At 48.1% G+C, this 23,018-nt stretch overlaps 1 protein-coding gene across 1 annotated transcript; it reads right to left on the reverse strand.

The window, feature by feature from the left end:
- Positions 1 to 1,223: 1,223 nt before the first annotated feature.
- Positions 1,224 to 15,715, reverse strand: ELAC2 (elaC ribonuclease Z 2). The gene is made up of 24 exons (XM_026120609.2): positions 15,408 to 15,715; positions 15,243 to 15,293; positions 15,082 to 15,152; positions 14,309 to 14,373; positions 13,568 to 13,625; positions 12,994 to 13,062; positions 12,323 to 12,478; positions 11,783 to 11,841; positions 11,098 to 11,156; positions 10,937 to 11,009; positions 9,739 to 9,851; positions 8,976 to 9,074; positions 8,636 to 8,774; positions 8,472 to 8,557; positions 7,258 to 7,367; positions 6,417 to 6,513; positions 5,838 to 5,976; positions 5,235 to 5,273; positions 4,942 to 5,051; positions 4,366 to 4,465; positions 4,164 to 4,284; positions 3,773 to 3,851; positions 2,890 to 3,034; positions 1,224 to 2,104 (listed from the first exon to the last, which is right to left on the reverse strand). The coding sequence occupies exons 1-24, from the start codon at positions 15,665 to 15,667 to the stop codon at positions 1,862 to 1,864; spliced, it is 2,541 nt and encodes an 846-aa protein (XP_025976394.2). The 5' UTR covers positions 15,668 to 15,715; the 3' UTR covers positions 1,224 to 1,861.
- Between the last annotated feature and the right edge of the window lie 7,303 nt (positions 15,716 to 23,018).

The following is a 23,018-nucleotide window of genomic DNA, read 5'->3' on the forward strand; positions in this document are numbered from 1 at the left end:
AACAACTCAGGCTCTCCAGAAAGCAATTTGCCCCCCTTAGCTCACCCAGCAGTGAAGCTCATTAGCACAGGTCTGGCTCATTAACCTGCATGTTCTTCCTGCACCAGAGAGACACTCGCTTCCTTTCCACCACCACCAAGGCACATTGCTCCACAAGAGCATACTTAAATAAGCTACACCTCCAGGAAGATTTATGTGCTATGTTTCCTTAATGTTTCTGTATTTACTTTTTACTATTAAACCTTGCATTATTTTCTACCATGCTATAAAAGCCCCTTCTTTACTTTTACAGAAAGGCATATACAGATTCTGTGCAGGCCAGGGGCTGCTTGTCTTGCCCACAGAAGTAACCATGCCCTCCCCTGGGCACCTTAATGGGATCCTATTTTCATCTGCACAATAACAAGCACTTATAGTCCCTTTTATTCACTGATCCCAGTTCCCTGCTATTCTTAAAAGTCAAGCAGACTTTTTTTTTAGTAGTATCCAGCTGTGTCAATTACCCAATTGCCTCTTTAGACAAGCATAATATTAAAGCACAGTTAATCTACAGAAGATGCTTTCGTGCCAGTTTGCCTCTTCATTTTTTACCACCTTACACTGAAGTTTCAAGTCTTTAATATGTGCTGGTATCATTTGCTGTGCAGTGCTTGGGGCCTCGTGCCTTTAAGCTGCATCTTAAAATGAACTCCTTAATTGAAACTGAGGGCAAAGCTCCCCCATCTGCTCACAAATGCATATGCAATTACAGCACTGGTGAGAAAGGAAGCAAGTCTGACCCACAGAAAGCCTTGAAAACACTAGCTCTCCTAACTGTGTACCTTCCCTGAGTCAGCCTCCTCTGCCAACCTTCTTATCCCCTGTATCCAGTACTGGGATCAGCTTGAACAGATGTCTTCTTTGATTGTCTGATGAGCTTTAAGACCACTGGTTCTCACTGGAAAAACAGCCTAAGTACTACAGTGCTCTATTCTGGAGCCATTCAGAAGCAGCCCCACTTGTTACCATCTCGAACTGACAGAAGTTTCCTTAGGGTATCAGAGGCAGGCACAATTTTGCTGGCACAAAATACAGCCAGAATGGGCGTAAGAACCCAGCACAAGGGTGAGATCTTTGGGTTTTACAGTCATGCATGTAGAAACATTCAACTTTAGAACAATTCAGCCATCTGTTTGCCCCCCACTACATCCTAATTACCAAACTAGGCAAAACACACACCTCTGTAAGATGTTGACTGGTTTATTCAGATTCTGAATAAAGGTTTTGGGAAACCGGTCTTTTGAAAGATCAGCTGAGAAAACCAAAATAAAACGGGAACACAGCAGAATTAAGATCCTTAAATTAATCTAAAGCTCTAAAACCAATTAGTTGAGTCCAATTTTATTGTGAAATTTCTTCCTATAATCTGGGTTCTGATACCTAGTTACATTCCTCAGATACCCAGAGACCTGCCCACATTATTCTGGATAATCCACAGCCCCACAAGGGCTTCTCAAACCTGATCTCTTGAACCTTCAAAGGTCACAACTGCTGCTGTTACATTATCAATAGTTTCCAGCGTAAAAACAGAAATAAGACATTTTAGAGGGAAAACTTTTTGGCTAAAAAAAATGTGGACTAGCAAGATCCAAAACCAGGAACTGTAGGGATAGATACTGTTGTCAGGAGGACTTGTGCTGCTTACAGCATGCTTGGTAGATTCAGCCCATGGGGATCCACCGACGACCAAGCAAACCCAGACACCGAACTTCAAGGCCAGCCCTTTTCCACTGTGCTTGCGGGCAGTCCTCGGCACTGTGCACTCCAGAGGCCTGGAGAGAACGGGACGCCTCATACAGAATAGAGCATTCTTGACATTGTTTCAGTTCACCGTTTTAAGCTTCTTGCTCGGTACTTCCCGATGATTCTTGGCTTGTTTCCTTTTTTGGCTTGGTGCTTCCTCATTCTCGCCATCAGCCAGTTTGTCCAAGACTATAGAGGCCTCCTTCAGAAGGCGCAGCTCCCGTCTTTCCTTCCTCTCCTCCATTTCTACAATGTCATCTGCGAACAAAGCCTTCAGAGGCGGGATCAGCTTTGGGATGACTGGAAAGTCACCAAACCGTACCTGAAATACATTAAGCATAGAAGCACCTGCTTGAGAACTGCTTGTGTTTCCCGTTTTCCCTCCTTGTCTTTTGCCCATTCAGATGGCAAGGTAGTGCTTCTTCCCCTGTACAGCACCTAGCACAGCACCGAACACTATGTAGCACAACACACAGCACACCTAGCACGTGTGTACAGCACAGCCCAAACCACAGTGGAGGTTTACAACGCATTTACAACAATGGGCAGGTGTTCACTCTCAGCAGTGCAGCAGCCAGTTCAGACCCCACAGGCTAAGTTATTTACACTTCCTTGAGAAGAAAGTGTGGACACGATACAAGCTTTAACTGACTAGTGAGCCATCATCACTAGTACAGCTGTGTTCAATACAATGACAGCACTACCAGTTTTTGGCTCCTGGATATCTCTTTATATTGCAGAAAGCCATTAAAGGAGCACACCAATTCAGAAGAGAATGAAAACAGAAGCAAAATTATCTTTTCAATTGGGAGTACCATGCAGAAAACAGAAGTGACATGGGGCAGGTAACCAGCACGTTAAGAGTGAAATTCTGTTCTCAGGAGCCATCAGCGCCTGTCTAGAAGGTGAATTGCTCTGTCCCACCCATTCTCTTCCATGTTGATGTCTGCTGCCAGAAGAAAAAGGAGCTATTTCACAGAAACTGCTCTCAGAAGGAGACAGTGTATTGATACATCATTAAAAATAGAGAAATTCATGCATGAGCAGCCATATCCCAGCCAGCATTGAAACCTTTCCACAGAGTCTTGATCAAAGCTCCCAACTTACCCTCATATGATCAAACGCAATTCCAACCTTCTCACTGAAGTCTTCACTGAACAGCGGGATCTTGGCATATCTCTGACTGAAGTGGTTGAGCATGATGAACGCTGCATTCATCTTCAGCCCAGTCTGAATTGCCTGGGAGGTTGTGCTGCAAAAGAAACAGAACTTGGCACCATGCGCACCCGCCACAGCTTGTTCCATGGGCTGGATAGCGCTGCCCATCCAACACGGCAAGATAGGTTGGGTCCTGCACCTTCTAAGGTCACATCACACCAACACCAAACACTACATAGCACAACACTCACTGGGTAAAATGCATCCCTGGCTCTTAGTGGGCAAACCCCAGGGTTTCTTCCACAGGCAGCTTGCATAAGCAGCAAGTCTCATTTTGAAATGACCCAGAGGGCAGGAAAGAGGCTCCAATTACTTGGAGTCTTACAGTTAAGAGCTCCAGAAACTGGGGACCAGGGCTTATTCAAATTATTGTCTCAGAGGTGCCAGCAAGTCCAACACACACTATAACTTGCATGTAATTCCAGAAAGCTGCTCTCAGGTCTCCCCACCTTTACTGGGGGCAGCAGTCAGTAACACTGGCTACAGTGCTTTGTTTGAATTGTGCACTCAGGTGTTGGGAGTAAATAACTCATTTACCTCCAATGCTTAGTCCTGAAATGTAATCAAGCAGTGGGCCTCTCTTCTGGGCTAGTCTATTTGTAGGGTTATAACTGTCCACTTAAAAGATGTCCCCATTTCCCCTTGGGGCCATTCAGAAGAGCTGTGTATGTTACAGAGCTGATGCAATGAGCAGCACACCACTGGGTCCTCACCACCTGCTCCAAGAACAACTCTGCCTCCCAATGGTGAAAAATGGCACAAAACACCCTACCTGTGCGTTTTCTCTATGGCTTCTTTCTCCATGCCATCCTCCAGTGTTGCTTCATGGATCAGTAGCGTAGCATTTTTCCCTGTATAAACAATCACATATTCAACCTTTCTGGCGGAGCACATAACACAGTGCAGATACAATAGACCCAAAGACCTCCTCTGCACCACTGAGACATGGGTGCTGCTAGCTGCATGTACACGACAGACAGCAGTAGCATCAACTGATAATCTGAACACACACTAGTTCAGCTGCCTAAATAAGTGTATGAACTCTCATTCCCACCCGCCCTCACTGTAGAAGCAGTACCAAGGGTTTGGAGGTACTTGTTTCACACACTAACAGTTAAAGGCTTTTTGCAAAAAGGATTCTCCAGAGAGTGTTTGTCACCTACCCATTTGTACTAAGGCCATGCAGGGCATCGTGTCACCAGAATAGACTACTTTCCAGCCAGATTTGTGGACCATTGAACAAGCAAAAGCGTTTTTACAGTGCTGGACTTCACAAGTCTGAAACTGAACAAGAACACAAGTGTTAGACCCCAAGTTCCCCTCCTGCCCCCTGCAGCACCCAGCCCTGTCAAGTTGTGAGCTTACCTCAGCCAAGTCATAGCTCTCCAATAGAGAGTTGACAGACCACTTGGCTTTAGGTTTGATGTTCTCACAGCCCTTCACAAGAGACTGGGAAGTAATCATTCTGCAAGAGAGGGGAAAAGAATGAACTAAGGACATGTACAAAAAAACCCGTGATCTTATCTGTAAGTAGCCTGTTTCTCAGGGAATCCATGACCTAAATGGTCATTCATGTCTTCTCAGTTCAGTGCCTTACAAACAAGATTTTATTTGTGCATTCAGCTAGTTTTTCCCTTGTTTTTACTACCCAGTGCCCCAGTAACTCAACCAAACACTTCTCCACCGTCAAATACTGTCTCCTCCAGAAACCTGCCTCCACTTGCCCAAATCCCTTTTCCAAATCTGCACATAAGTCTTAAGTAGAGCAACTGAGTAACAAAACTTATGCCCCCCCTTGCCAATTACACACCACAGACCTTCGCACAGTGGAAAGAGTCCTAGCAGCCTTCAACTAACGTGAGGGGGACGGATGACAGCAGTTTGCCTTGAATAAGGACCCACCAAGGATACTTCCCCACATACCACGCAGAACACACTCACTTAATGTCTCCGAGAATCTCTTCACAGTGATTGTGGTACTCGTGTAGCCAAGGCATGATCTGTTCAGGTGCTACCAGAAACAGAGGGCTAAATACCTGACCAAGGGATGCCTGGAAAAGCAAAGATGGGAGAAATCAGTATTACGTGTACACTAAATCTGAGAGAGGGAATGCTGGGGGCAGGGGGAGGGGGAAGATGCTTCTCCACCACTCAGGAGAAGCCTCTCTCATCTCCCCTCTGACCCGCTAACACCAAGGCAAATTCAGAAGCAGTGAAACAGCAGTAGTACTTACAAGAGCTCTCCGTCTCTCCATCAGGATGTTCAACAAACCCTGTGAAGAGGGAAAAAAACACTAGCAAGTTGTAATCAGGTATTTCTGAGCCAATAACCACACCCTGCTGAGCTGCTGTGACACTGTCACTATTTATCCTCAAGCAGTGGTCAGAATTGCTTTCATCCCTCCCGCGTGCTACTGTGTTTGCTCCCAAAAGAAAAGCAGAGAGAAGAAAATCTCTATCCAACTTCCCAGTCCCAATCTGGTTTCCAGACGCAAGACAGCAGCCCACCATACAGCCTGCTCTGATCAGGCCCAATCCAGAATAAACCATCTGGTCCTTCTGTGACAGCTTATTGCAAATACTAAAGGGAGCCAGGCTGGACTCTGCAGAAGAATGACACCTCTAGATGATCCTGGCAAACCTGCAGGGACCACTAGTAGGAAAGGAGAAGGGATCAGAAACCCAGTAAGATTAGGTAGTGTCAGGGGAATGCAGAGGAGAGCTGTGGCCCTAACAGCAGGGCAGCCTACATCCATCAGCTGCAGCTATACCTAAATCCCAAACAGCAGAGCAGGCCATGAGCAGAGACCCTTCTCCTTCCAACACACTCAACCTACCGAATGATGATCAGTATGCATGTGAGAGACAAACACAGCTGCTATGTTACAAAGCACTTGGTCAACTTGCTCTCCATAGTGGCGACAGAGCTGTCCAAACGTTCCTTCCCCACAGTCCAAGAGCAGGGATCGGGTGGAGCTGGCAAGACAAGCAACAATGTTTGGTGGTGGCACCTGGAGGAGCCCTGTCCCAGGCCCATTCAGGGAGCAGGACCTTCTGGGTTGGAGGGCAGAGAGCTCTCAGTGCTCTACCTCTAATGCCACTCCAGTCCTACTAGCAGAGGCTTTAGAGAGATTGTTCTGTCTGCATTGCCCATTCTGGTCTTGTCTTGATGATGAATGCACCCTTGGCACAGACAGTAAAAATCAATGAAGACATTAAACATTTGTCTTCTACAAGTAGCTCTCAAGTTTTCCCCACCTACAGAGAGACAGGTACCTGAAACTGAAGCCCTATGGTCTCCAAGATAGGGGCACTCTCACTGTATCATCACTATAGTGGTCAAAACAGGCCTTGGTCCAGACCCCCTTGAGATACTTAGCATCCTTGAGGAGAATACACTACACGTTAGGATTTACCTAGTATTTACCAGTGTGGAACTGACATTTCGGATTTTCATTGGAATTGCAGATCCTGTTCCCAAGAACACAATTTCTGGATAAGCATCCACATTTCCTAGAGAAAGTGGAAAACAACAGTCTGTAAAGAAAATGCTGTCTGCACACTGCCCATTCAGACACTTCGGTTCAATAGCCTGGTACCTCCAGAGTCTACACATCTGGCATATCTATTAGTGCTTCCCTCAACCTCTGGCTTTCCCACAGCAGCAAGATTTATGAAGGGAAGACAGAAGACAGGAAAGGCTTACTGCCTGCAACAGAGCTGCCAGTTCAGGAGGGACCCAGCTGCTGCTCCTTAGCACCCTGACTTGCCCCAGTACCAAGATCTGGACAGTAAGCCAGTGGTGCTGTATCATACTGAGCAAGCCTCACTGCATACAGCAACTGAAATTCAGAGAGCAGTGTTTTACAGGGAGCTGGCTTTAGAGCAAGACATCTCTGAGATGTACTGACTCCCGCTGTAACTGCTAAGACAGCATTCAACACAAGCAGAGTTCTGCTCACCACAAAGCAGCATCATACAGGGACACTTTAGACACAAAGCACCCAACAGTGCTCAACCCCCAAACCCAGTAGCCTTGAAAAACCAGAAGCACAGGACTATTTAACATCAACTGAAGGGAGCCATCCTAGTCTGTGTGTAGCCCCTAATCCACAAAGCTCCAAGAGAAATTAAGAGCACCTCTGAAGCAGCAGGATGATTTCACATTCATAGCTTTTCCCGAGCTCTAGACTACTCAGTCACCAAGACCTCACATTTCCCATTAACACTGAGCCAGGACAAGTTGCTAATCTTTACCTGGTACAGCAGACAGGCTCTCTTTGCACTCCTTCACACGATCCTGGAAGTCGGGGAGATTTAGGGCTTCACTTACAAACGCATCATGATCACAGACGGTCACAGCATCCCTGAAAGAACACACCGTACATCGCAGGATGGGATGGGGTAAGAAACTGAAGAGACAGCATCTTTCAGGGCAAAGTGCCAAATTACAACTCTGAAATAGCCTTACAACAAAGGGTCAAATGCTCTTTCCAAGTTCTGTTTTGAGGGTTGGGGAAGATGTATCCATGCATGTGGTACGGGGCAGAAGGACCTGGTCAGCCTGAGCCACCCAGCAGTAATGCTGACTCCACCAAATCAGAGGAGCAAACATAGCTCCTGGAAAGCAGTATGTTCCCCAGTGCTGACCTGATCCAGAGAGCATCCAGACACCAGAGGGCACTGTAAGGCCCTGCATGGGAAGCACTAAGACTCCTGGAAGAGCAACCACCACCAGAAAGAGTTCCACACACCACTCAAAGGGTCCTGCCTCCTGGCCCTGCTTCAGAGCATGTGCAATACTACAGGCCTCCATACCCCATAAGCAGAAAAACTCTGGCTCTTCTTGGCATCTAGGTCCTCCTGTTCTGACTGAGGAAGCCAGAAATTTGAGACATGGAAGCTGGTGTCCTCTTGCATCATGTGGTCCCCTGCCCCCAAAACCCTCACTCAACATCTCCTACCTGCCCACAGAGCAAGTGCCAGCAAATAAATTTGCATCTATTTCATCACACCTTACTGCCTGAAGACACAGAAAGCCCAATAAAGGCCAAGCCTGCCAGCCTCCCCGAGAAACCTCTCCCTGCCACCACCTGCTCGCCACAGCCATGGCTGGTGTGCAGCATATGAGGTCAAAGCAAAGGTCACTGGAGTGCATGTGGGCCTATATGATGGAGAGATGGAAATAAACCTCCAGAGTTGTCTAGGCAATGTTTTCAGTGGCTCGCTCATCCCTGTCCTGCACCTTTGGCTTACATTTTTAGGGACTTCGGGGATGCAAAGACCCTTCAAAGCACACAGTTGATAGCACAGGGACTGCTCCAGCACAGCCCAGGATAAGAATCCAGAAAGATCATCTATCCATTGACCTCCTTCAGCTCAGGATGGCTCTCTGTCCTTATATTAGCACATGTGAAAAACTGCTTCAAGCCAACTCTCAAAGTTGGAAAGCCAAAAAGATTCCCACTGACCTCTGCCACTCCTGTTGTGGTCTGAACTGGTATTTCAGGAGGCACTCTCCTCGGACAATGGGCACACTACAGGCAGCCTCTTCTTCCTACAGATGAAGGAATGACGTTATACAGATTCTTCACTCAGGGGCGTGAGGTACACAGGCGAGCGGGGCCTCCTCTACCTTGCCCTGGTAGCTGGTGAGCAGAGGGAAGATCTCTGGGTGGATAAGGTTCAGCTGGGTTTGGATCTTGTAGCTACGTGGGTTATGCACTGCAGCAGAGTTTTCATTGAGTACCAAGTGCTGAGTTCTATGTCCAAATCTAGGAGAGGAAGATAAAGTTTAATGGCTTCAGTCCCACATTAGGGTCAGGCACATGTGCACACCCAAGGCCATAGTTAACCTCTGAGCCAGATCCCTGCTACCCCCAACAACTATTCCTATCCTGGGAAAAACCTTCACACTGTAAGAACAACCTGCTGCTCAGCAATGACATAAAACCAAGTATCACAAGATTACACACCTTTCCAGCCACTGCTGGTAGCGGCTGTCCCGAAGCACTGACTCTGGAGTCATGTGAATAACTAAGGCCACCTGGTTCTCAGGAAGCCCTTCTTGGTACCTAGAAGAGCATTCAGATATGGTGAGAAACACATGAGCTTTGGTCCTTTATCACCCTGGCATCCCCTTCCCATCCTGAAGTCCCAATACCAACAGAGATCCACCCCTGCCAGAAGCAGGCAGGGCACAGGTCTTAAGAGCACAATGCAGAAGTTCCAGGCTCCACCTCACAGTAGACCTCGAGCTCCATGGGGCTCAAGCCAGTTGTTTGCTGCCACCTCCACTCTCTCACCTGGGGCAGTTCCTCTCCTCCAAAAGCAGCAACATCTTCAGAGCCTTTCAGAAGCCTGACATGTCTCTGAACAAGCCTTGCAGAGACACTGCATGCAATCTAGGCATCTAGGGACTGCTGCACACTTGCGTGGTGAGCCTCCAACACCCCTCAGCGATACACCATAGTGCACATTCTCTTCCCTGAAGGCCCCTAGGAAGACAGGCCTGTCACAGTTACAGACCCTCACAGGTCCTGCATAGCCCTGCCTTTTCTAAAAGGCTCCCAAATGCACAACCAGTCCTTTCTTGCATCTCTAGCTGCTTAACAGTGCCACATAGCTCAAACTTCAGCCATGGGAACTGACACATCTAGAATAGGACAAGAACATCTCCTCGGTGAAGCTCAGCATGGATGTCTTCACCCTAACCTTCCCAATCAACCAATCCCCTACCTTTGGAAGGTGTCATTTTCACAGACAGCATCCACAAAGCCCTCATGGGGACACTCCAGTACAATGAACACGGGGCCAGGATCAGTAGGGGTACACAGTTCTTCAGGCAAGAGCTGCAGGCAGATACACAAAAGTCACCCCATGGTCAGGCCACATACACAGCCCTTCTTGCATCTTTACATCAGACTCTCAGCAGCTGTTCTACTAGCAACACCCAGCAGGCTGCTGGGACTTGCAGAAGCAGCTCGGAGCAAGCTCACTCGATGCTCAGCAAACCCAACCAGTATAGTTCTTGTTCCCATTCCGCCCTCCCAATACACAAGTCTGCATTCTGCTGTGTCACTAGTGCCAGCAAATCCCAAATCTGGTAGGTTTTAGAATAAGCAACAAAGCAAATAATTGCTACCAGGAAAGGAATTTAAGCAGCTTCTAGGTCCCTACAGCAGACTCAGACAGCAGTAACAGCTTGCTTGAGAAGAGCAGCTCTGGTGAAATCCTTATGGCTCAGAGATATGTCAGTCCTGTTCCCCACATTAAAATCTTCACTTACGGGTCAACTGGGAACAGCTAGAGCTGGCTATGCCTCTAGTTTCAGTCTAGAATCTGAGATTAAGGCTTGTTTGTCCTTCACACAGGAGTCATTTAACTTCCTCGTGGTGTAAGAAGTGCAGAGTAAGGAGGGAGTGATGGCTATACAAGCAGACTCCATATCTAAAACATGCAAGGATTAAATCTACTAATTCCCTCCTAAATCTGAATTAGCGTTGGTGGCTTGGGAAGGGGAGAGGAGGAAGTACAGATAAATTGCAGACATGCACAGCCATTAGCACAGATTAGCTCATTTCAGAGTGTGCTTCCCTAATCATCCCCTGCAACAGTCCCAGACAGGAGACACCCCATGGGAGCCACTTTCAGTAGCAGCTTGGGCCTGACACAGGGACCAGTCACCAAGCCAAAGCAGCAACTCAAGAGCTCCGGAATAGCAAAACCCTGCCAAAGCACTCTAGCAGGGATGAGAGGCAATAGGCAGATAGTTATCACCCACCCTTCCCCCACAAGCATGGGGGTTAAGTTTATAAGCATTCCAATGCCCCTTTGGTACCCATGGCATTCTGCATGAGATTATTTCTATCTTCCCACCTTCACTGGACCCCCAAAATGACACAAACCCACAGCAGAAAGCACAGATGAATCGTACCTCTCTGCCTTCAAAAGTGATGCTCTCTCCATTTTTGAGAGCTGTGATTATGGGAAGAATGGCTGGAGTTCCCCTGAAAGCAAAGCCATTGCAATATTTAGCACAATGATATCAATATGACTGGAGCTGCCTCATCCCCCAGGCTGGGCCCCTGTACTTACACTGGCAGGCCTAGCTCCTGAGCTTTAGCTACTAAGAATTTTCCTTTCTTTGGGTGAATCTGAAATAAATAAATAAATAATCAACCAAAGGAGCCTTAAACATAGCCAGGAAATCCATATACTTCCATATACTGCCCCACAGGCTCAGGGCATTTTTTTTCCTTTCCCTTCAATATCAGGAGTTGTGTACACCAAGCCCTCCCCCTGTTTAAGTTATCTGACCTGGAGAATCTAGGGCTCTGGATATACTCGCAGTCTGTACAGGGTGAATAGTAAATCTTCAACAAGCCATCTTCTAGACAAAGAGGGCAGACCAGTTTTCTACTGTCTGTTCAACAGCCACTAGTCTACTTTACTCCCAAAAAGCTTTCCCCAGTCGTTTTGGTTTCTAGAATCATACTGCTGTCTCGTGAGCCTTTCTTTAATCAAGTAAGCAGCACAGACTTTCCTAGTGTAAGCAGCAAGCATGAATGAAATCTGTCTACTCTTAACTGGCTAGTTCATAAAGAGCACTTACTAAAAATTTCTTTAGTTTTTACGGGTTCCTACTCATATTCCATCTTCTCTGACCTTTACAGGGAATAATCATCGAACAATATAAAGTCCTGCTTGAAAATGCCATCTCCAATTAAATTTATTCAGCAAGACAAAATATTGATCCAGGGACCACTGTGGCCAGTCTTACTTTACAAAGGAAAGCCATCACCAGATCAGGATGCCTGCCACCACACTTCTCTGCATCACCTGTAAAAGAAAGCAAGATTACTCAGGATCATCACTGACTCACTTTCCTGAAAGCCAGAATGTTTCGATATTTGCTAAAGCCTTTACAGAAACAGCAGCATCCCCATCATCCAGCCAACTCAGAGCCCAGCAGCGAAATGTTCCAAGCACCTAAGGCTAGAGACCCCACAGTTTCAGCTATAAATCAAATTAAAGCCCAAGACTAAAAAATAATCAACCTCAACATCTACATGCAAATAAACTGCAAAAAGCTACAGAGACTAATTGCACCCCAAGCAGAAACCATGTCTCATTTCTAGGCTGTATTAGTTCTGCATCAGCTGCCAAACTACCAGAGCCCATTCTGTCCCATATAAATCCTTCAGCTGGGGGCATCTACATATCTCACTTCCAGAGAGCTAACAGCTTGAAGCAACAAATGCACATGCTTCAATTTTCTTTTATTTCAATTATGTTGAAAAGAATATTTGGTTTTTTTCACCTATTTTTCTTGGTGTTTCTTTTTCCTTGCCCTCCTCCTGGCTTTGCCGCACAGCTTTGGGGGATCCAGGCCCTGAATCATCTTTTGGGCTATTTCCACCTTGGGCTGATGCTCCAGGACTCCGAGGCAACGTGCTTTCAGCAGCTAGCGGCTTTCCTGTCCCAAATCCAAGAAAACCACACAAACTCACTCACACAAAGACAAGAGAAGCACTAGCGGCATCCCTTCTTCCACAACAGTCATATTTAACCTGCCCCAGAATAAAGAACTCTTCACCCAGTCTGACTTGCTCATGCATATTCTATCCACCACTGGTCCAAGTCCTTCAAATTCTCTCAAAACAGCTAGACTGCGTAAAGCCTATGCCCATGCCCTAAGTTTTGCAGTTTTCAGTAGTAGGAAAACTCAAGCTGTTTAAAAAAAAAAAAAAAAAAAAAAAAAAGCCCCATTCCAAATGTTATTCTACACACCCACACAAAAAGGAAGAAACTAAGGCCCTGACTCAGCACATCTTGTTTCTTTGAAAGAGATTCATCTTCTGAGAACAAATACGCAAATATATAAACCTCTCCCTACTCAGACTTGCAAATAGAAGCCACTCCCATAACCATCTTAAAGCATAGTTATTAAGCATGCATTTTTCCTCTCTGACTCTGGCTTCACACACTCACCTATAAGAGGTATTTGGTAGACTGTCATCGTCTCATCCTTATACTCCGGCTCTGTGTGCAACTGTACAGCTTGAAAGAGATAAAAGTAGGCATTAACAAGTTAATAAGAAGAGATCGAAACTCTAGAAGAATTCAAGAAGTCAGAAAAAGACTTTTTTCCTCCCTCAGAGAAAAACTGCAGAAGACCCCCACCTCATTGCAAAGATTAGTGAATGACTGAAGCTCTTAAAAGTCCACCATCCACAAAACCACAGCAAGGAGGTTCATTAGCAGTCTCTAGAGGCATATTGCCTCAACAATGCTTTCAAGCTGAATTCTGCTATTAGTCAGGCAGACTGGCAGCTGCCTACCAGAAACAGCGCTGGAAACAGTTTTTTTCTCACAGGTAGTTCTTGTGATGGATTTGAATATCAAATGGGATCAAAACACAACTGTTCAAAACTTTCTTCAAAAGGATCTGAACTACAGCCATTTTTTCTGAAATTATTCCAGCTCAACACAATTTTGGTCACAGCTGAAACCAAAAGAATTTGTTATAGGTTCATATTTAGTTACAAATCACTGATGTACATACCTAAGTCCATTCTCTTTAAGGGTCCAGGAAAGAGTCGAATGGCTTTCAAGTAGCTTTGCTGGAAAAGAGAGAGTGTTTTGGGAAGCCACCCCCAACCAGTATAAAAAGGTAAAGTTACAGTTTTCCTTCCAGTAAAGTATAATCAAAGACTGAACTCCTAGTCAAGAGAAACTTGGACACTACATAGCAAGCCAGAAAACATTGAGCTGGTGTCTCACCTACAGCACATGTTACCCATTTAGAAAGGGAATGGAAAAACAAAGGTGAAGAATCCCCCCTGCAAGCCCTCCTCTTGCTTCAGCATAAATACCCAACAGATACCGCAATGTAATAAAACAATTCTGAGGATTGGAAATTCTTTGCTTAGACATGGCATTAGGGTGGCAAGCATTACCTTGAGCAGAAAATCAGATATCAAGTTTCTAGTAAAAGAATATGTGAAGAGGGAAAGCAGACAGGATAAAAAAAACGATCCCCTTCTTTCTAGAATGTGATTTACTAGGAATTTAGCTGACAAGACAGTTTCAAGGAGCAGAAGTCTGACACTGCTCTGTGTGCAACTGAATAGACTTGCTCTGTAAAGTCAGTCCTTCAGGCAGAACCAAACAGGCCAGCACTAACTCAGACCAGCACCTTATACCTGTAAGATGATTCACTGCCTTGACACCAGTTCCCCAATTGCAAGGTAAGCTTTAATGCTTGAAAGCTTCCCTCCTGCTTCTGCAAGCTTCCACTACTTACCAGCTTTGGTGGCCCTAAGAAAACACATCTTTGAAGCCCCATAGCCTTTAATGTGAGAATCATGCCTAAAACAAAGCAAAGCAGAGAGACAGCTTTATCACAGCCCCACAGTCCTTCGGCAGATCATGCAAGAAAGATCCCTCTCGCTGCCAAGGAGCACCTGGCCTCTCAGTGAAGATCAGACCTGAACTCAGATCTAAATTCAAATTTACCTTGGCTTTGTGCCAGTTTCAACAAGTCACTTATCTCCATGTATCTTCATAGTCAAAACTGACAACAAGGTACCCAATCTCCGAAAATCTCCAAGAAAGGAGATGGAAAAGAATTTCTGCCTGATCTAACCTCATCCTGGTTTGAGTACAGCGGTCAACCAGAAACCTCTGGAAGTCCCTTCCCACTGAATTATTCTGACTCACAAAAAAGCTCCAAACTGGCAAAATAGGAATAGCAATGCTTCTACCCTAGAACATTTTGGGAAGATAAAGCCATGTGCACTGGTGAGGCAGCGCCTCTTCCCCCACGTGTCAGCAGGATGCAGGGAACACACTACAGCTGAGAGCACTGCAGAGCCCCACGTGCAACCACACCGCTCTGACAGCGCTTCTCCTCTCTCCATCTCTACATAAAAGACCTCAGGTACCACCCTCGGGACATCTGGCAGAGCAACCACCGCTGGCCTAGACACAACTGCTGCCCACAGCAAGCTCTAGCGAGTGGAAGTGGCCCTGGAGCCAGGCCGGCACTGGGGCTCCCGGCCAGCCAGCCCCGCTCACCTGGCAGCCCACCAACGTTGGCCCAGGCCACCCGGCTCAGGAAGATGCTGTCCAAGTGGGAGATCTTCAGCCTGAGGAGAAAGATGGGGAGTAAGTCGGGACCGAGACAGCCCCAGAGACCCGGGGGGGGGGGGGGGGCGCTCCCGGTATCCCGCACTCACTTGTGCTCCTGCATGGCCCGCTGGATGCCCTCGCCGCAGTTGAAGAGGTACCTGAGGGAAACGGAGGGTCAGGCTAGGCCCGGACGGGACGCCCCGACGCCCTGGGCCCAGCCGGGGACGGGACGCCCCAGGCCGGGGCGGGGCGGGCCCCGGGCCTCCACTCACCGGTTGAACTCGGAGAAGACGTAGACGGCGGCGCCGGCGTCGCGGCTCCCGGCCGCCACTACCTGCACGTAGACGGTGTTGGGCCCCGCCAGGCCCGTGCCCGCGCTCCGCCGCCGCTCGCGGGCCCACACGTGCCGCGGCACGTCCTTGGGCCGCCGCGCCGGCCGCGCCGCCGCCGAGGGCCCCTCCGCCATGGCGCGGCCCAGCGACAGCCGCCGCCGCGCGCCGCGGACACCCAGCGCCCGCGCCAGGGCCCACATCCGCGCGCGCACCCCACCCCCCCTCCTCCTCCTCCCCGCCCCGTCGGGAGCCGCCCGCCGCCAATAGGGGGGCAGCAGCCCCCGGCGCCCCTCGCCATATGATGCGGACTAGCCAATGAGAAGCGAGCGGCGTCCCCGCCGCCCCGCCTCCGCGGCTCCGTTCTCGGGCCCGGCCCGATGACCGGCATTGTGCGTTCGGTGTGACGTCTTCCGTCACGTGGCAGGCCCTGCCCAATCGAGCCTGCGGGACCGCTGCGGCGCGGCGCCCGGCGACCCCCTGCGGGAGCCCAGCAACGCGCGGCCGCGGGGAACGGGGAGTGGGGGGGGCGTTGCGCGGCCGCCTCCTGGCTCCGTGCGCGGGCCGCGGCGGCCGTTGGCGCGGCCGCTCCGGGCCCGCGGGGCCCCGGCTGGGGGAGGGGGTGCTGCCGCCGCGGCCGCCCGTCCCGCCGCTTCCCCCGCCGGGGTCCCCAGGCTCGCTCAGGCTGGGGCTCCCTTCAGCAACTCCCGCCGGTCGCTGTGGGGATGAGGCGGGGCCCGCAGGGCAGGGCCGGGCCGGGGAGGCCTGCGGGCCGCCTCGGGAAGGGCTTGGGCCGAGCCTGCGTTCACGGCAGCTCCTGGCCCGGCGGCCGAGGCGGGACGCGCAGGGCCTGGGAGCCGGACCTCCAATGCCTGCTTGGAGGTCGTGGAGGGGCCAGACCCAGCTCTTCACAGTATATCAGCACAGGGCAACAGACATAAATTAAAATGAGAGAGGCTGCAGCTGAACATAAGGGAAAACTTTTTCCCTACGAGGGCAGTGACCAACTGCAGCAGGTACCCTGCAGGGCTGTGCAGTCCCCTCCTCGGAGGTTTCCGAGATCAGACTGGATAAAGTCCTGAGCAGCCTGGTGTGACCTCAGAGCTGACCCTGCTTTGAGCACAAAGTTGGACTAGGGGCTTTGGAAGGTCCCATCCAACCTGCGTTATCCGATGATTCTTTAGCCTCCTTCTCACAGTTTTGCCGTTGCTCACGAATTCCTGTTCCATTATGTGCCTTGTCCAGGACCTGTTTATGAATACTAGATGATCCAGGCCTTGGATCTGTTTATTTTTTAACTACAAATCTACTGCGATTTCTTAGGCTTCTCTTGGGCTTTCTGTTTGGTTTAAAAAGAACAAGTAAATTTTACTGTAACCAGAGTACCCCAACATAAACAATGTTAATCATCAATAACCCTCTTCTTCCATACTTCCAAAGGCAAACCTTATCTTTCCCAGTGCTTTGCTCTCCAAACACTGTCTCCCTTTATTCTTAGTGCCAAAGTTCTTCCCTTTCTTCTCCAGTGATCCAAGCAAACAGTTTGAGTGGACCTGTCTAGGAATACAAACCTCTAGATCTTGCCATGGCTGTTTACAGATGTTCTGTAAGCCTTTGTTCAGTCTGTCCCAGTCTATAGTTCACTTACAATCTCTCCTGACTCCTGTATGTTCACACAATAGTTCAGATTAGCAAGGCCTTTTTTCCTGGTTCCTCCCCAACTCCTGTATGAAATAGAGGGAGTGTTCCTTTGAATAGCAAACTCTTTGTTCGTGCACATTTTCCACATTACAGTCCTTCAGCTTAAAGCTCCCTAACAGCGCTTGGCTCTGCCCCCTGGAGCCAGACAGGAAGGGAAATACCAGTTTAGATCTCAAATTGCTTCCCAAACACAACTGAAGTTTCCTAAAGGTGTGTGGTGTATCAGTGCATTCCTTCCCACTGCTGTATCATTTCCTTCCTGTGTCAATGATTTTCTGCTCAGGTGAACAATTAGAAACTGTGAAAACATCTTTAGTGCCTAATGCAATTTTTTTACACCTTTCGGACCACTGCAAAGCTTTCTTAGGGCTCTGACCAGCCGGCATGGGATTTCCAGCCAATGTTTCTTTAGCTGATGAAATAATTCCATTATGATGTGTGGGTTTTGTAGTCTAATGAATCCTAGCACTTTTGTCCAACCTCAGTGGCACCATTTTTATGTGCACAGTTCAGTATTTGGAGCTGTGACTTCACTAAAATCAGTGGAATTCTGTAAAGTTACAAAACTGTCTTCAATATCCTGACAGTCTTATGAGGATTTCATAGAAAGTGGACAAAAAACTCTGAATCTTATCTGTGGTTCATATCAATGAAGTCACAGGACTGTCCTTTGCAATTTTAGATGCTATGTCATTTGAGCAGCTCACGTTTTTAGGAGGCATTTCAAAGAATGGTTCAGCAGGAAATGTCTTGACTTATGGATCTGATTCTTGTTTTGGGTGAGAGTGATCCTAGACTAACAGACTTCTTGTCAGAGGAGCAGAGAGATCCCAAAGTTTAATCCCTAAAGTACTTAGAATGACTTGTGTGTTTTGCCAATTTACCTGTTGTCGTCATTGAGATTTCCTTGGAAAACAATCTGTCAGCCTATGGTATGATACTTGGCTTAGCTGGGAAAGATCTTGTGTTTAAATCTGGGGCATGGTCTTGTGAAAGCTGGGAATCATTCTCTCCCTTTGCACTGCTGGATGCAGAAGTTATCCGTTGCTTCTCAAAGTCATCTGGAATAACAGTTGTGATTTATTGCTGTGATTTATTGCTTGGCTTAGTTGGGAAAGAAAGATCTTGTGTTTAAATTTGGGGCATGATCTTGTGAAAGCTGGGAATCATTCTCTCCCTTTGCACTGCTGGATGCAGAAGTTATCCGTTGCTTCTCAAAGTCATCTGGAATAACATTTGTGATTTATTGCTGCGTGTTTTGAGAGCACAGAGGCCGTGAGCCTTGACTGGATTGTGAGAAGGCACAGGAATCATCCTGAACCTTTAATGTTGCAGACAACATGTCTGTATTTCTCAAAATCACAAGATGTGGTGCTACAGGGACTAAGTGAAACGGGCTTTTGCCCTTCAAGCCTCCTTTGCATGTAAGAGGTCCTGCTCTGAAACATTGTACAGGTCCTTGAATTACAAAGCAGGCTGTCTTACAGTGCTCTTGTGTGTTGTCTGTGGCAGATACTAGAATCACATTCAAGAAAGAGTTTCTTATTAAGAACTGAGAGCAGAGCCAGGACCAAGGCCTCTTTGAGGAGGGGTGCTCATTCCAGCTCCCCAGGTAGCCATTGGTGCCATATCCTGTGCAGGCATCTCCATCTGCTCTGGAAGGGGAGTGGTGCAGGATAAAGGTAGAGTTTGCTGAAGGTGCTGCCATTTGACACTGCTATGGCAATGTGCAGCACCCGTCACGATGAGAAGGAATCACCTACATCTGTGTCTGATATTGGGCCAAGGACTTGCCCTCTGGTCTAATTGACACTAAAGATATCAAAACCTGTCTCCTGCCCAGGGAAAGCCCAAGCCAGTTTGCAGCCTCCTCTGCCCTTTTGTCTGTGTGTTCTGCTTTCTGTGCTCCTCTTGTCTATGTCCTCTCTGTGTGAAGCACACAGCCTTTCCTAGTGTCTTTCTTAGCACCCATCTCCTATTACAGTGCCAGAGCTGAGATATGGGCTACTTGCAAGTGACTTGCAGTGAGCTGGGAAGCCACATTGGATCTGAACTCATGTCAGGCTGTGGAGGGGTATGCGGCTGAATACCACTCCGGGAGCAGACAGAACTGGAACAAGTGGGTCGCCTGGAACAAGTCTCCCAGCCCTTTGATAATAAATACTAAATTACAGTCTAATTTCCCCCTAATGCCTCATATTTCCAACTTGTGAAGATCACATGCAGTAATCAGCTCCAGCTTAGAGAGTCATTATGAAACCAGCATTGCCTGAGGGTTGCAGGGAAAAGTGCCCCGTCTGGCCCATTAATGCTTAAATAACACACAGTAATGCAGAGTTTGGTTAACTAATTCAACCAAAGCAATAACATCAGCTTTGTCATGAAAGAGATTTAAAAGTAATATCCCAATACCATGAATAGACAAGGGAGGATGTTTATTTCTGAGACTTCTCTCTAGATGATAACAATGCTTCGATTTTTTTGCTAACGTAGGGGTGTATATTATACGGATTATCCGTTGTGCCCTATAGTTTAGAGTTTTATTAAATGAGCAGATTTATGTGTAGATTAAAGATGACATAGGACAATATGAAGAGCTTAGGTGGCTCAACAGCCCACTCGGGCTTCTTGTGAAGATAAAGATGTAAAGATAACCAGTCTAGCCAAGATAAGAAGCAAAATTAGAAGAAAGGAGAAGACCTTGAGAGCAAAGCAACAACCGTAATTAACTGGTTTCAGGCAAGGGGGTTCCCCGAGAGAGCCTGGGGAGCAGGAGAGGGCACTGGGAGGGACAGGTCTGTCCCTGCATCATGACAGTGTGACACTACAAGAGACTGGTGGTCATGGCTGCCCTGTGGCAGGAGGCGCTGGGGGACAAAGGGGATGGTGTTGGCAATGCAGTTAGAAGAGTCTGTGGCTGGGATGCTGTGCATCTTGCATCTGTCCCTAGTACCTAACTGGCACAGCATTGCAGAGCATGTTCAGGTCCCAGCCTTTGCCCTTAAGGTGCTTCAAGGTCTGACCAAGCAGAGGAGACAGCTCTCTGTAGTTCAGAGTGAAAACAGTGGTCAGAAACATCACGTCGACAGTCTATTAGAGGCTTCCTGGCAGAGCACAGCATTATCCCTGGCACGGATATCCCCAGCTGTCCCAGACTCCCTTACTGGCTGCCCCTTATGCCAGGCATGCTCCTGCCTGCCCTGCCAGCACTTCAGAGGCAGTTGCGGCTTATGTAAACTGTGCAAAACTGAGTCCCAAATGGGCTAGTGTGTGGAACATCCCCCGCAAGCTGAGAGCATGGCAGGGGTATGTCCTACTCTGCTGCACAGCCGAGGGGGATATGACACCATAAAAAGCTGAGATAGAGTGGAGTAGAATTCCCTTGGCAGTGCGCAGAGCCAGGGCCAAAAGCCAAGAGCCTTCTGAGCTGGTGGTGGAGGAGGCTTTGCCAGGAGTGATGCTCTAGTGCATTTAGCCTGTGCCTTCTTGCCTTGGTCAGTGAGGAAGCCAGCATGGGTCTGCCACCCCTTTGCGTGACTGCAGGCCAAGCACGTGATCCCTAAATTTTGTATTGCTTCCTCTGCACTGGATGTGAGACTGTAATGTTAGGAAGAGCTTAGGGATGGTCTGTCATTTGCAGTGTTGGATTGCAAAGAGCTCTTTTCCTCATTCTGTGAGGAGTCCGATTCAAATGAGCGGGGTAGGGGACACAGAGCTTTATCTGCTCCTTCTGGTCCGTGACTGATCACATGGCAGCGTGCACCATCCTTTTTAGCCCACCATTATGAACACACAGCCATGGCTGAACCCAGCTCTAGTGAACAGTAGGGTAGATGGTGTGCAAAAGAGCAGTTTTACTAGTGAGCTCAGGAGATACCTGTGTGTGCAGGGGGCTTACACACAGGTAGGCTTGGCTGGCCAGTATTCAAAACCCTCTGGGATATTGTGTTGTTTCATCCCATTCTTCTTCCCACCTCCATCACCACACAAGCAGGCCCCATGCAGCCTTCAGTCACCCACACCACAGCATTCAGTCTCCTGTTTCACTGCAGAGCCCATAGCCATTTAGAGGCCCATGTTTTCACACCAGCCCAGCATGTTCCTGGGACATGATAACTTCCTAAAAAAAGGTATCATTTTGCAGTCCAGAGGGACTGAGAAAAGGAGTCCATAGTGGCCTCCAGCTTCACACCAGTCTGGAGACAGAAATGACTTCAGCTTCGTAAAAAGGGTGTGATTTTTTTGCCTTGAATAGCCTTGGATAGCGCAAGGTGGGCCTGAGGTTTTACCTCCTATTTGTCCTCATGCATTAGTTACCCAGAGATTAAAGAACTCTCCTTTTTCAGCAATGAAAGTCAAGCCATAGCAGCCTGTAACTTATAAGGAAGAGGAGCTTTGCCAGCTGCCTGTCAAGACTATGGTGACGCTGGCCAGTAAAATGGAGTGCTTGAGCCAGAAACTGCAGAAGCCTGTGACTTGACGTTAGTGAGCAAGCCGGGAGACAGAGCTGTGGTGAGCACAGTGCATGCCCAGCTCACGGAAGAGAGGGCTGCCCCAAGGGAGGGGAGGACTTCCCTGCCACACCATGGCCTGGTGCCACATTTTACCCAGTGTCATGAGGAACAGTGAGTGGATGGTGCTGACAGGAGAGAACCAAAAAATTGGAAACACTCTGGGAGTTTATGCTGATGGCTCTACGCCTTTCCTGCCATTAAAAGATCCATGCTGATATTTGATGAGACAATGGTCTGGTCCAGAGATTTTTGTCTCATGTCTTTCTTTTAAGGGTCTGTCCTCCAGATAAGTGATCTAGTAACCCATCTTCTTTCTACTAGCTACTGTCCATCCTCCCGTCCCCAGTGTGCACCTTGGAGGGGTGTTCAGAGCACCAAAGTCATATCTCTGGCTCGTTCCATGTTGACACTGCTGATAGCAGAAGTGTGGAGGCAAGGTTCCTTATGTGCTGTGCCCTTCCCATGGCTTGGCCCTCACCATCATGGACAGGAGCTTGTCTGCAGGACACTTGCAGGGCAGAAGCATCCACAGTGCTCACTGGTCCGTGCTACTCCTGTCTGTGTATGTTGTTCACATCTTGCTTTCACTGCAGAAAGGCCAGCATGCCCCTTAAAGCTCTTAGCAAAATGAAGATCAAGAAGCAACGTGATTATTAGCCTACACACCTTTGAAGAGAAAAAAACCCACACCTTCAAACAGAGAAAAATCCAAGTCCTAGTGGGCCTTTTAACCTGGTGGCAAATAGCATTATCCACAACCCAGGAGAGAACAAGAGCATCTGGCTGCTTCTACCCTGATGATTATAAATAAAACCTGAAGCAAGAGGGATGCAGGGAAACAAGCCATCGCACGGAGGCCTCTGGGCACTAGCTGCGCTCTGTGACTGAGCCAATTCATGGATGTATGGAGCCTGAACTTGATTTAGCTCTTCACCCCAGTCTCTCTGGGGGAGAAGGAGCACTGCACTCCAGGATATTAGTTTGCTGATGTTACACTGATGCTCAGTAGGGCTCTTCAGCCAACAGCAAACTCTGCCTGGCCTAGAACAAAGGGACTAAACAAATATTTGCAAAAAGGAAATAAATCCCCAGAGAAAAGACAAAAGTGAAGACACGCACTCTTGCTGCAGCTAAATAACCTGTGCAGTTACTCTGAGAGTGACAGCAGCAGTCTGCCATGTGTTTGCCTTACACAAGGTAATCTACCCATTATTCATGGTACAATCAACATGGGAAAGGATGGAGACTCCCTGAAAAAATGCTCATCTCTGCCTGCGTCCTCAGAAACGACAAATGCACCATAAAGAGACTTTCCACATGACAGTGAATTGAAAGAGAG

Source organism: Dromaius novaehollandiae, chromosome 18 (assembly GCF_036370855.1).
Source record: "Dromaius novaehollandiae isolate bDroNov1 chromosome 18, bDroNov1.hap1, whole genome shotgun sequence".
NCBI classification, from domain to species: domain Eukaryota; kingdom Metazoa; phylum Chordata; class Aves; order Casuariiformes; family Dromaiidae; genus Dromaius; species Dromaius novaehollandiae.